General features: G+C 49.0%; 1 protein-coding gene across 1 annotated transcript in view; it reads right to left on the bottom strand.

Moving 5' to 3' along the window:
• The window catches only part of AUP1 (AUP1 lipid droplet regulating VLDL assembly factor), a 142187-nt gene that overhangs the window by 12565 nt on the left and 115682 nt on the right, over positions 1-13940 (bottom strand). Inside the window, exon 11 of the mRNA XM_078678822.1 lies at positions 2375-2463. Coding sequence (XP_078534948.1) covers positions 2375-2463 — 89 coding nt within the window. The remainder of the gene's footprint in view (positions 1-2374; positions 2464-13940) is intronic.

Here is a 13940-nt window from a genome sequence, read left to right as displayed (position 1 = left end):
AGTCCAATGGTTCTGGGTCTGGTAGGACTAAAGGTTGAAGTCACAATGTCTGACGACTACAGGATGGCTAGAAACAGAGGTACAGAGCCAGGGAACGGGGTGTGCCCTGGGCAGAGCCGGCTAAATCCTCAGTAGCAAAAGGAGATGAAGCTTCTCCTGACCCAGATGTATGGCTTCTGCTGGGCAGCGGTCAATGGTGACCTCTTATACCAAGTCCACAGTGGGTCTGTTGAGGATGTCGCATTCAGGCCCTTCCAGAAGCTGCACCTTGGTGGCTGTGAAGCAGTCTATTCTTCCAGGCCATGGGCTCTTCGGCAGATAGGTAAGTCGGCCTTCTTGCTTCCACAGATCAAGGAAATCAGCTCTGCAGATGCTTACCACACACTCGCCCCACTGCCTGGGGGGAGAATGGAGCTCTGGAAGTAGGGCCACTACTTCTGTCTCTCTCTACTACACTGGTGTGCATGCCCTCAGTCACTGAGTAGAAACATTCAGTTATACTTGGCGATCAGAGGGTTGAGGCAAAAAGCTATCCACACTTGTCAATGCAATGTGTGGGAGGTAAAAAAAAGGTGCAGGAAACCAAGGAGTACACCCCCCTCTACTCCATAATTTGGAAACAAATCCAAAACATAAGACAAAGTGGTTCCGCACACAACAATATCAAAGTCTTTAGAAATCGTTTGAATGACAGTATATGTAACACCCAGAGGACTTTCCAGATGTCGTTTTTTTCTCCAAAAAGTTCTTTATTGAGATGTTTTTCAGATTGAATCAAATCATGCAGTTAAAATCCAGTAGCCGACGCGTTTCTTACCAAATGGGACTTCTTCAGGGCTCCACTGTATAGTCACACAATTTGTATAGTCTGTTCACACAGCTTGGTAACCAGGATTTCCTTTGAAGCAGACGTATTGACGGAGTCCCGGTTACCAAGCCGCGTGAACAGACAATACACTATACAAATTGTGTGACTACAGAACAAGAGCAATATTGAAAGAGGATTCTGAACCTGGATGTATGATTTATACAGTGGAGTCCAGAAGAAGTCCCATTTGGGACGAACCGAGTCGGCTACTGGATTTTAACTGCATGATTTGATTCAATCTGAAAAACATCTCAATAAAGAACTTTAAAAAAAAAAAAAGAAATGACATCTGGAAAGTACTCTATGTGTATACAAATACTGCCATTCAATCGATTTCTAAAGATTTTGATATTGTGTATGGAACCACTGTGTGTCTTATTCAGTTATACTTTGAGAGGTCATCCAGTTTTATCCAGTCTTGTCCAGGAGATACACCTCTTCTTCCCCACCGGATACCGGTTTGGGCTGGCTCAGGTAGAAAACAGTGGGGTAGGTTTCACTTTGGCGGGGGAAGAGCAGCTACATAAAAATGCTTTCTGGCTGGCTAGACTCACAGAGACTGCGGTTTTCAGTGAAGGGAAGGCAAGACAGACATGCAAGCCCTGGTGACCGTGATGGATAACAGAGGTTTTGCACAAAAAAAACAACTAACTTGTGATGGTGAGGTACAAAGACACACAGATTCCTCCCTCACATGCAAGTCACACAGTATTAGGAGAACCCCAGTTGAATGTTAGCTGCCTGGGGAGGCAATAGGCAGTTTAATCCCCAGGTGCAGGAGACACGGAATGTCCTCCTAGGCATGGATTAGGCCGTCATCACTGCCACTCAACATGCATCCTGGGAAGAGGGTACAGTAGATGCCACTGAAAAGAGGGGTGACCCCTCAACATTACATCCCAAACCTGTTGTCTTATCTTTAAATGTGGATTACAATGGAATCATATTGCTGTAAAGAGAAAATACACCACAGTACAGTTGTGTAGCAGCACATAGTCACGATGCTGGACAATGAACAAGGGCATAGCAGCGGGATGTCATGCTGCCAGACATTGTACAGTGGTGCAGAGGCTGGCCTACAGAATGCCCGACAATGTACAGTAGTGCAGCTTCACGCTGCCCGACAAGGAACAGTAGCGTAGCAGTGGAGCGTCCTGCTGCTTGACAATGTACAGTGGCGTAGCAGTGGGGCGTCACGCTGCCTGACAAGGTACAGTGGCGCAGCAGTGGGGCATCACATTGCCTGACAAGGTACAGTGGTGTAGCAGTGGGACGTCACTCTGCCTGTCATTGTGTAGTGGCGTAGCAGCGGATCGTCATGCTGCCTGACAAGGTGCAGTGGCGCATCACATTGCCTGACATGGTACAGAGGTGTAGCAGTGGGACGTCACAATGCCTGGAGTAGCAGCATGGTGTGATAATGCCTGACTCAGCAACCATTCTTGATTAACACAGACTCACAATAACAACCCAAGAGGTAGTTTCATTGGACACAGCTCCGCTTACCTCCTTGCATAGTCGTACAGGGCATCTTTTCTTTCTTGAAGTGACAGATGTCTCGCCGTTGGAGATCGAGCAAACGTTTTAGCATTGGGCTGAGGAGAGAAAAGAAACAGGTGACTGGTGAGTATGAGGCTCGCTATTCACTTGGCATGTGAAGAGAAGTTAAATCTGTCATGTATCATCGTCCTACAGGACTGCTATCAGCATCTGAACAGGTCCGAATGATGGGATGAGCACTCGTGGATCCAGGATGGGGCAACTTCTGTCCCTGGAACTCTCAGCATTCATTTTGGTGCAAGACTTGCTCTGGAAACGACCTAGGGGCCTTTACTGTGCGATGGAAATGCCTCTCTACCTATGCAGATGTCACGGTTGCCATGGGGATAGGGCAGATGGGATGCCTACAGGTATACTGTGGCAGCAACAGAACGCTACTTAATACTCTTGTTGCTTAACGTATCAAAAGTCAGAGGCCGATTATTCAGACAGTTGGCACAGACCTCAAATTGGGGCTTCCGAATAGCTCCCTCTAGGCTTTGTCATGGGTGTCACTTGTAGAGAGGCTTACTAACATTTGACCAAACCACTTATGAGACCGCTTCGAGATCACAGCCTCATGATATTCGTATACTATCGAAGATCTCTGGCCACTAGTGCTGAATTTGAGCCAGTGACTGCAGGTGGGGCAACTGGCACTCATTTTAGCAGACTAGCACTTATTTAGCTCCTCAGGCTTTGACCCAAAACAAAAGAGAGAAACTTAAGAAGAGGAGAAATATAGGAAACGGTAACAAAGAAAGAAAGCAGGAAAAGAGTGAGACCAAGGGGCAGGGAGTATCTGGTGGCTGATGAAAGAAGCATGAGGTGGAACTAACACTCTGCAACCGTAGTATTTGGCGCCCCCGAGATTGCGGGCTTCAGAGCAGGACTTTGGGCCCAGCTAAGCGAGGCAGATCAGTGCCTTGGAGCAAAGGTCAAGAAGGAGCCACTCATCTCAAGGCACACCGACCAATGCTTGGAGCGTGAATCAGCAGACAAGACCACAGGGCGATACACTGATCATTCTCCCTAAAAGTTGAATATGCCAGCGTGGTTTAAGGTTTCTAAGTCTTAAATAGAAGAGATTGGTTTCAGTTTGTCTGAGGGACTTCAGGCAGGTGGCAAATATTGAACAACCAATGAGAAAAACGGTCCCACAATTTGGAGAGAATGGCAGCAATGTTAACATCTGCCTTGAAGTGGGTTACAACTGATTTACACCTACAGTTTAACTACAATAGGTAATTTCACTCATTTTATAAGCCCGACTGGTTGAAGACGTGACTGCATGCGGGGAGGGGGGTCTTCTGTGATTAGGTCTGGCTTGGCAGGTCAGCTACTGCCTGACCACAGCTGATCACCAAATAAAACGCCCTTAAGAAGCACCACTGAGAGGGGCTTTCAATCAATCCATCAGGGTTTTATAAAGCGCGCTACTCGCCCGTGAGGGTCTCAAGGCCCCGATCGTGTCGATTCCCTGGAGAACATCAGTTGATAGAGCAGAAGTTGTGCCTTTCTGCTGAATATTATATTGCACTTTTCCCCGTGTGGAAAAGCTTACGCTCAATGCAGCAGGACTCCGCTGGTTATGGAGACAAGCCCATAATCGAGCCAACAGACCGGAACTATTTATTATGAAAAGGTCCGACCAAGTCAGTGGCCAGAACTCATTTATTGTGAATACTTGTTAAAGCCAATAATCTGCAAAGGGGTGACTTATTACGCTATGTTGAGGCCTGTAGAGTATTTTGTTAAGTGGAATATCCAGAGTAATTGTAGGAATCATGTGCTTGGAGTTTTAACCTCCACCCCCACACAAACTCTGGGGGTAGATGATCTGCACTTTCAAAATGCTTGTTATTCTTCGGAGGGGTGGTATTTTCTTTTTTTTCTTTTGGCAGCTATTATTTTTTGCATATTTGTAATTTTATGACTGTATATCCGGGGTTTGCTTGTCGGAAAATGTATGTGCAGTACAGTATTAAGGTTAAAGGGGCCATTAGCTGATTGGGAGAATTCACAAGCAATTCAACTTCAATTTATAAAAAAATAGAGTGTATTTTTATATTAGACACTAAAACGACAAAACTATGGAGGGTAATGGGAGATATGATTTAATAAAAGGTAAGTCCATTTTTTTTATTCCAAAAATGGGCTACCAACCCGGCTTTTGGCTGGCTACAATGGGTCGGGAGGGAGTCACAGGGACCACGTAGGTCCAGGGAAACGCTTACCTGTGGGATCGGCAGGCTCAGGGACCTCATTGCGGTTCCAACAAAGAAGTGATCCTGATGCTGGTGAAGCCGGAAAGATGCCCAAGATGCTGAAAAGATGCTGAAGCTCTGAAAGATGTGGGAGTATTCCTGGGGCCACCCCAAGGTCCACGACCTTCAGGCATCGCCTCAGGACTCAATCTCCCAGGATGTCCCAGTGGAATCCAGAGCAGGTCCAGTTGCCACTGGTCAACTAGTCTCTGGTCTTCAGCAGCTGTCCACAGGCGAGTGTCTCTTTTTTGCAGCGGGACCTGGGTCACTTCAACAACCGCCAAGGATCCCACAGACTTGGGGATACCCCTGGCAGGTCAGGACTCTGCTTCACAGACGTCCATGACAGGCAGGCGAAGCTGAGCAGCTGGGCTCTCACAAGTGCAGACTCCCTTCAGCTTTTGTGTCCCTAGTGCTAAAGAGGGCGCTGGCCAGCTAGCCATGGAGTCACTCCAGGACTCGCACACGTGGATCCTTTTTTCCCCACACGTGGCCACTGCAGGGACAATCCTCTCAGTGAGTCCCTCAAGTTCAGCAGGCGCCGTCCTTCCTTGGTGTAGCCTGGCTTTGCTGGTCCCTCGGTGCAGCAGGTACAGTCCTCGTCGCTGCACTCTCTCTTTGCTGGTGCAGCAGGTGCAGTCCTCGTCGGTGCAGCCTCTCTTTGCTGGTCCCTCGGTGCCGCAGGTGCAGTCCTCGTCGGTGCACTCTCTTTGCTGGTCCCTCGGTGCCGCAGGTGCAGTCCTCGTCGGTGCACTCTCTCTCTTTGCTGGTCCCTCGGTGCCGCAGGTGCAGTCCTCGTCGGTGCACTCTCTCTTTTCTGGTCCCTCGGTGCAGCAGGTGCAGTCCTTCCTTGGTGCAGTTTCGCTTTGCTGGGTCCAGGGAGGAGCATAGCAGTCCTTCTGTCTTCCTGCTAGTCCAGCAGTGATCGGAGGACTGTGGGTCAGGGGCGCCACTTTTATACCATCTTCTATTTTGTGGGAGGAGAGAGCTCACTGGCCAATGGAGCACAAGGCTACACTTACAACTTTACATCACATCCTGGGGGTTTGGCCACCAAACAGCCCCAAGACACTCCCCTTTACTCTACACCAAGATGGCGCAATACTTCTTCCCCTGTGAGGAGCCTTGGACGAACTCCTGGGGTGTACTGAGCATAACGAGCCGCTCACCCAGGAAAACGGTGTTGGCAACTGGCTTTCAGTCTCTGGAGGAGATCCTTTCTGATCTGCAGCAGTTGTCACCAAGACAAGGTTCTGCCACCTCGTTAGGAAATGTGAAGTGCTCCAAGGAACGGCGAATAAACTATTTCTGAAAGGTGGGGGGTGCAACCTCCTCCAGCAGGATGACTACCATGCGGTGGTTACAGATGGCCCAGTTTCAGAAAGGCCACCATCTCCGTAAAGCAAATGGCGATCACGCCTTTGCCTGGCTGCTCCTCTGCGTAGGCATACAGACGGGCATCTCCTCCAGAAGGGGAAACCCCATTGCAGAATCGGCTTATTAGGACGGGGTGCTCATTTTGATGGGTACACCCCAGGGGAAAAGGATTACATCATCTTGATTTAGGGTAGAGACGGGAATCCTGGCATTGTTTAGTGGTCACACCTCCAGAAAGTAATGTAAAGTGGGAAGGGTAATATTGTGGAAACTACCAACCGATTGGCTAGTAAGCCCACCCTCCACAAATGAAAGATGGCATAAAAGTGGCACCCCAGACCCAGAGTCCTTAAATCACAAATGGACTTGAAGACGGCAGAATGACAGCCCTGCTGCTCAATGGACCGTATAAAGAGAGGCTCCACCTGCTGCACTCAAGGGACCCACAAAAGGCTGTGCCTGCTCTGCCCACTCGTGGAAAAGAGCTCCAATTGTGCCAGGGCACACAAAGGGACTCCAAGGTTAGGTGCTTAGCTTCTTGTGGAGCTTCAGGGCCACCAAACGCCAAGAGAACCTGCCCCTGTTAAAAGCCCAGCGGCCAGAAACACTTCCTCATCGCTGGACGTCACAGTGCATGTTGGGCGACCGAGTCCGGACCTTCCAGAGGTGTCCCAAAGTCTGTGGGATCCACAGCCAAGGATGACCCTGGTCCCAAAAAGAAAAGGATTTGCTGAACTGTAATCAACCACTGAACGTGGTGTAACCAGTAGACCAGTTCATCAGTGGCAACTGGACCTGCACTGGGCTCCTGCTGCAACGTGGATATAGAGTCGTCAGAGGCAGGAGAGGACCCCTGAAGTTATTAGTCCCCAGGGTGGCCCCAAGAAAACTCACAGCTTCTCTTCAGCATCTGGACCACTTCTTAACTGGTCCATTTTAAGGAGGTAAAAGAGACCGGACCCCAAGGCTGCTGACTATGGAAGGTAAACTACCCCCCGGGACCAGAGTGGGTCCTGCGACTGGCCCCAGGCGCTTTGGCTAGTCCAAGAAGACTAACCGCATTCAAGCCTGTAGGCTATTACCAACTTGCAACGATCTAGTGCACCCAAGAGCTAAAGGTTAAAGTATTTTATACTTACCTTAAGAGAATCATATCTCTGCTTTGCCTGGATAGATTTGTCATTTTGGTGTCTAACAAAAAAATTCACTCTATCTTCATAAATTGTTATTGAATATTTATTGAGTTGTGTCTGTTACTTATAACTGTTTTGGTACTTTTAAATGCTTTACTTCTAGTCTCTTGACGAAGCCGGACTATTCTGTGCCACAGCTACTTAGGACCGAGCCATGGGTTTTGTTAAAGAACGTAACCAGACCAGATGGAGAATGTGACGCTATCGCTTGGCGAGGTCTCAAAACCACAATGCAATTTCTATTTCTATTTTGGGCATTTGTAAAGCGCCTGGTGACGCCACTGGCGTGTCCCCACGCTGTAGTAAGTGAGAAATGACCGCCCTCCCGCCCATAAGAAGTTACCTGCTGAAAAGGTGAGTTTTGAGCTTTTTTCTGAAAAGGGTTTCAGAAGGTTCAAGACGTAGTTCTGGAGGCAGGATATTCCAGCATTTGGGAGCGAGAAATCTAAAAGATCTCCCTCCCATACGAGCCTTCCTAACCCTGGGAACCGTCAGCAGTCCGGTCTGAGACGACCGTAACTTACGGGTAGGCTCGTAGTGGGACACCAGATTCTGAAGCGGTACAGGGGCTTTACCATTCAAGATCCGATGACATGTGGAAAGGGTTTTAAACTCAATCCTCTCCTCCATAGGAAGCCAGTGGAGGGCTTGAAGAGCAGGAATTGATGGTGATCTCCTGGGGAGCCTGAGTACAAGCCGTGCTGCGGCGTTTTGAAGGACTTGAAGGCGGCCCATGACCTTTTTCGTGGCCCCCAGATAGAGCAGGTTACCATAGTCAAGTCGTGAGGTGACCAGGGCGTGCACCAGCGTCCTTCGAGCGGAAATGGGAAGCAGATCTAAAACTTTCCTTAAGGCTCTTAGGACCCCGAAGCACATCCCCGTCACCCGGCTCACCTGGGGACCAAAAGCCAGGTCTTTGTCCAGCCACACGCCGAGGTTCTTGGCCTCCTGACAGGGAGCCGGGACCTCACCCAGACAGGGCGGCCACCATGCCGACGACCACGCAGAGGGCCCTCCCCCCACCACGAGCACCTCGGTCTTGCTACCGTTCAATTTTAAACAGTTAGCGGACATCCACGTTGCAAGATCTTGCAAGCAATTCCTGAAGATGTCCGCTTCAAGACCAGGTGCACGCGATAGGGAGACGACCAGCTGCGTGTCGTCGGCATACGACACCAGGCGGAGGCCGTGACCCTCCAATATAGTCTACTTTCCTACACTTTCTACTTAGCCTGGAAACTACAAGACTCCACTCGCAGCTTGTCTAAACCAAGCTGCAGCTTCCAACTTCTCATATATTTTAAACCCCATCATAAATCTTTGTATTACATTCTTACCACGAAAATCAACCACTTCTGAAATGAAGAGCACCGGATTATTCATTAATAGTACCTACTGTAAAAAAGCTGAACCTTTTTAAAAGCAGCCATTTATTTTGCTGCACAATGTCCCTCCAAAATAATAAATGATCAAATCAAACCACTCATTGCATTATTGAAATCCCTGCCTCTAAGGCGGTTTGAAGCACCAACAAGACCACCCTGACACCCATCACCTACCAGTGTTTACATATGGGCACCCCAAAAATATATAGCAAACAATATCAGGTGGAACTGAATACTTGAAGGGAAAGGAAAATGCTATTTACCCGGTATGCATCAGTTCTTGGCATGGAGAGCTGTAGATTCACACGCTGTGCACATCCTGCCATCTAGTGTTGGGTCCGGATGTTTGCACTTTGTTTTTGTTCGAAGAAGTCTTTTCCAGTCATGCGGTGGGTGACTCCTCCTCTAGGTGATAGTGCGCATGGGCGCGCTGGTGGTTCCATTGCTGAAACCGGGCAGAGAGGCATTGGACGTAACGTCCTATCGACCCCTATCCATGCTGACGGTGGATTATAAGATCTTAAGCCGTATCCTAGCCACCAGACTACTGCCGTATATGACCAGATTAGTTCATAGGGATCAAGCGGGGTTTATCCCTACTAGGAACACATCCATGAATATACGCCGCCTGATCTAGATGCTAGACAATGCCAGGGACTCGCCTCACAATCCAGTAGTGTTGTCAGTTGACATCGAAAAGGCTTTCGATAGCCTTGAATGGCAGTACCTGGATGGGGTGTTGGCGAAATTCGGCATAGGCGACGGTTTCAGGAGGTGGACAAGAGTTCTGTACTCCTCCGCTACAGCGAGGGTACGACTGGGACCGCTAATATCTTCGGCTTACCCTGTGCGTAGAGGAACGAGACAGGGATGCTCGCTCTCTCCTTAGCTGTTCGCACTGACGATGGAACCTTTGGCTGCACGGGCGAGATATTTCAGGGGGTGACGCAAGGTGCGAAGTCGCATTACATATCACTGTATGCGGACGACCTGTTATTGTACCTAGCCGATTCCGACCGAGCTCTGGAGGGAGCTGTGGGCATGTTATCCAGGTTTGGTAAAGTGTCGGGCCTTAAGGTGAACTGGACTAAAACTTGTGTTTTCTCCCCCCTTGAGCTGGACGTGGTTTGGGAGCCCTCCTGTTTTACATACCTGGGCGTCCGCATATATCACGAAATAGCGAACCTGTTGGACGGTAATGTGGGGTGATGCGTGCGCGCGCTAAGGGGTTGCATGACCTTTTGGGCATCCCTTCCCTTGTCTGTGCTGGGCCGAGTGGCGCTCCTGAATATGGTGGCACTTCCGAGGCTACTTTATTATTTTAGGACGCTACCGGTATGGATCCCGCAACGCATGTTCAAAGAACTACAGATTTTGGTAACTGGCTTCCTGTGGGGCCATGGACGGCGTAGGGTGGCGCTGAAGACCCTGACTAGACCCAAGCCCGAGGGGGGGACGGCGGTCCCCGATTTCAAATTGTACTATCTTGCGGCTCAACTCCAGATATTGACGCAACATGTGGCCAGGGAATTCAGGGGACCGGATCTTGACCGGGGGAATCGGTATTCAGCGGCATGTCTTATCCTACATAATCTTGCAACAGAAACTGGATACGAGGGACCTCACGATGGAGGAAAGGACACTCAGACTCTGCTGGAACAGGAGTTTGAAGAGAGCGAACAGCACCCGCTCGTATGCGCCGGAGATCCCGCTAGGGATGCTGACTGCGCTGCCGCATGGGGGCGATTGGTCCCCGTTATCAGACTGGGAAGAACTGGGATTGCAGATGGTAGGAGACCTTTACTTTGAGGGGACGCTGGCCCCCTTCGGGAAGCTGCAGGAACAGTTTGGCCTACCGGACGGGAGTTTTCTGCTGCACGCAGCAGTGGTTGCAGCGATGCAAAAACACTGGAAGGGTGGGCTGGCTGAACCGGAGACGACTATGGCGTGCCAGTACGTGGTTATGGCTGCGGGCACTACCAAGGCGGTGTCCTGCCTCCATATTAGAATGCAAAGCGAGGGATTGGAACCGCTGATGGCACTGAAAGCGAGGTGAGAGGATAGTATAGGTAGGCCCATACCGGATGCGATTTGGGGACAAGTTTTGAAACGAACATGGAAGGGTACGAGAAATGCCCGTTTCCAGCAGGTACACTTCTTCGTAATACATAGAGCTTACTTGACCGCGGAGAGGATTTCGCGATATTTTCGGGTCCAGGACGCCATGTGCCCGAGGTGCTTAGCACCTGAGGTGGACTTGGATCATTTGTTGTGGGGGTGCCCGAAGCTGGGATCGTATTGGCCTGAGGTAGGGGAACTCCTGAACATGGTTACAGACAGGGAGGTAGACTTTGACATGGCGGCATGTTTGCTGCTATGGTTCCCTCATACGAAGAGAACGAAAATCTCAAGCAAATTCATCGATCTGGGACTTATGTTGGCTCAGAGGGAGATTACCTGGCACTGGAAATCTAAAGAAGGCCCTTCAGTGAAGAGGTGGATGCATGAGCTGTTAAAATGGGCCGGCTGTGAAAGTATTCTACGGATGCGACAGGCTGCCAAGACTGATAATGATAAAAGCTTGGAAATGGCGAGAGCATGGGAAATGATAGTTCAAGCTTTGCGTGATTACATGGTAGAGGATGAGGGTGAGGAACAATAACTGACAAGGGCTCCATGAAGCATAGACGAGCAGTAGTTATACCCGATTAGTGGCGTGATCCGGTTTTACTACATCTTACATACACCCGCATCAGCAGCAGTTGGGGAGGGGGGTGGGGGGAAGGGAAGGTTAAATAGGGGTCTTAGGCACACTGACGCAGTTGTGGAGAGGGATGGGAGTTGGGATCTAGTGGGAGATCGCGGTGTACGGGCCCCGGAGGTGCTAGGCAAGAAACCGGTGAGCAAGAATAGTATATCCCCGAGTTGACCGTCATCGGCAGATATGTAAGGACCACACCGGGATAGGGGCTCCACACTGATACCGACGCCGTCAGTTGTTTAGCCGAGATTGGTGTTGCAGGGGAAGTTGGTCGTTAGGGGGGTTAAAAGCGGAAACTGCATAAAATTGGTAACCGACCGCCCATACTGGGTGAGCACTGTGGCATCTTATTATGTGTATGATCTGACACGCCGCCCGACCCCGGGGATGTGGGCTGAATGGCTGTGTACGATAGACCTGTCATTTGTATGTTTGATGATTCCATGGGTGTACTGGTTAACCTGCTGTGAGGTCTTGTTTCTCATACCGCAATAAAAAACGTTTAACAAAAAAATAGTACGCATGGGCATCGACTCCATTGTTAGATTGTTTGCCGCAGAGGGTGATCAGGGAGTTAGTAAGAGTAGTGAGAGATTTCCATGTATATATGTCACTAAGTAAGATGCAACTGCAACAGGTATAGGTACCCTGGGAGGCAGGTGGGGGCATGTGACTCTACAGCTCTACATGCCAAGAACAGATGCTTACTGGGTAAGTAGCATTTTCCGTTCGAGGCATGTGACTTGTAGATTACACGCTGTGCATAGACTACAAAGCAGTTATCTCCCAAAGCGGTGGCTACCTGTAGCTGTTGCAGTGGTCTGTAATAGTGTACATACACCTGCTTGGCCCACACTAGCTTGCGGTCTTGCTAACACATCTACACAATAATGTTTTGTGAATGTGTGAGGTGTAGACCATGCTGCAGCTTTGCAGATACACCCATAGATGATATTTCCTAAGAATGCCATGGAAGCCCCTAGTTTGCGTGTGGAGTGCGCTCTAGGGGGAATTGTTAGTGTTCTTTTTGCTTTTGCTTAGCATATCTGAATCCATTAGACTATCCACCTCGCAATGCCTGGTTTTGATATAGGATTGCCTTAATTTGGTGGGGCAAAAGCAACAAATAGTTTTTTCTGTTTTGTGGAACACTTTTGTCCTTTCTGTATAGTAAAGAAGTGCTCTTTTCACATCTAAAGTGAATAAGACGTTCGGCCACAGAATCTGGTTGAGGGAAGAACACAGGCAACTCAATAGATTGGTTGATATGAAAGGCAAAAATGACCTTTGGTAGAAATGTAGGGTTGGTTCGAAGAACCACTTTGTTTTGGTGTATTTGTAAGAACAGTTCATTGCCTGAAGCTCACCCACTCTCCTCAGATTTGATAGCTATGAGGAAAGCTACCTTCCAAGTGAGAAATTGTATCTTAAACATTTATGCAGTGGCTCAAAGGGCGGACCCCTTAGCCTGGTGAGGACAATGTTGAGATTCCACACTGGAGCAGGTGGAATTCTTGGAGGAATGATTCTTTTAAGTCCTTCCATAAATGATTTAATGACAGGCATTCTAAAAAGAGACAGATGTCTGTTCTGTAGACATGCAGCTACTGCAGCAAGGTGTAAGCGAACGGAAGAGTTCACTAAATTGGAATGCTGCAGATGTAGTAAATAGCAAATAGTGTTTTGAACTGAAGCATCCAGTGGATCTATGTAGGATTGCTGTTGCAGTATATTACAAACCGTTTCCACTTTGCTGCATGGCAGGCTCTTGTGGTAGGGCGTCTAGCCTCTGATCATGTTCATGCCGTCTGGCGGAAGATTAAGGTAGCCAAACTCTAAGATTTAAGGTGCCAGATCGCAAGGTTGAGATGGCTGCGATCTGGATATCTAATCTCTCTGTAGCCCTGGGTGATGAGATTGGGAGTAATATGTCGTTTTTGGAGAGGAACTACTGAGAACTCCAATAGGGTGTGAACCAGAGTTGTCGTGCCCATGTGGGAGCAACTAGGATTAATGTCAGGCACGTCTGCCTGAGCCTCCGAACCTCTCATGGTATGAGTGAGAGAGGCGGAAAAGCGTAGGCAAATATCCCGGACCAATTTATCCATAGTGCATTGCCCCTGGACAATGGGTGTGGATGTCTGGATGCGAAGCTTGGGCATTTTGCGTTTAGGTTTGTGGCGAACAGATCTAGGTCCGTAAAACCCCACATTTCGAAGAATGGGAGGAGAACTTGAGGGTAAAGCTCTCATTCGTGGATCTGTTGTCTTTGACGACTGAGCAGATCTGCAATCTGATGGTTTACATTTTGTGACATATGGCCATCTCCAGATGGTCTGTGCTAGTTGTGACAGCAGAAGAGAGTGTCTCCCCCCATTTTTGTATCTAGTACAATGCGGTCAATTCGTCTGGTTCTACTGCTGTGCTAAGCATTCCTGAAAGGGACTCATTTGTAATCTTACGTAAGGGACGCTTAGTATGCATCATCCCCAGTAACTGCTTGAACACTTGAGCTGGCAAGGAGTACAAGGCTGAAAGTGCGATAGTAGA

Source organism: Lissotriton helveticus, chromosome 2_2 (genome assembly GCF_964261635.1).
Source record: "Lissotriton helveticus chromosome 2_2, aLisHel1.1, whole genome shotgun sequence".
NCBI lineage: Eukaryota > Metazoa > Chordata > Amphibia > Caudata > Salamandridae > Lissotriton > Lissotriton helveticus.
The sequence above is the reverse complement of the archived record's forward strand: the minus strand, read 5'-3'. Positions and strand labels throughout refer to the sequence as shown.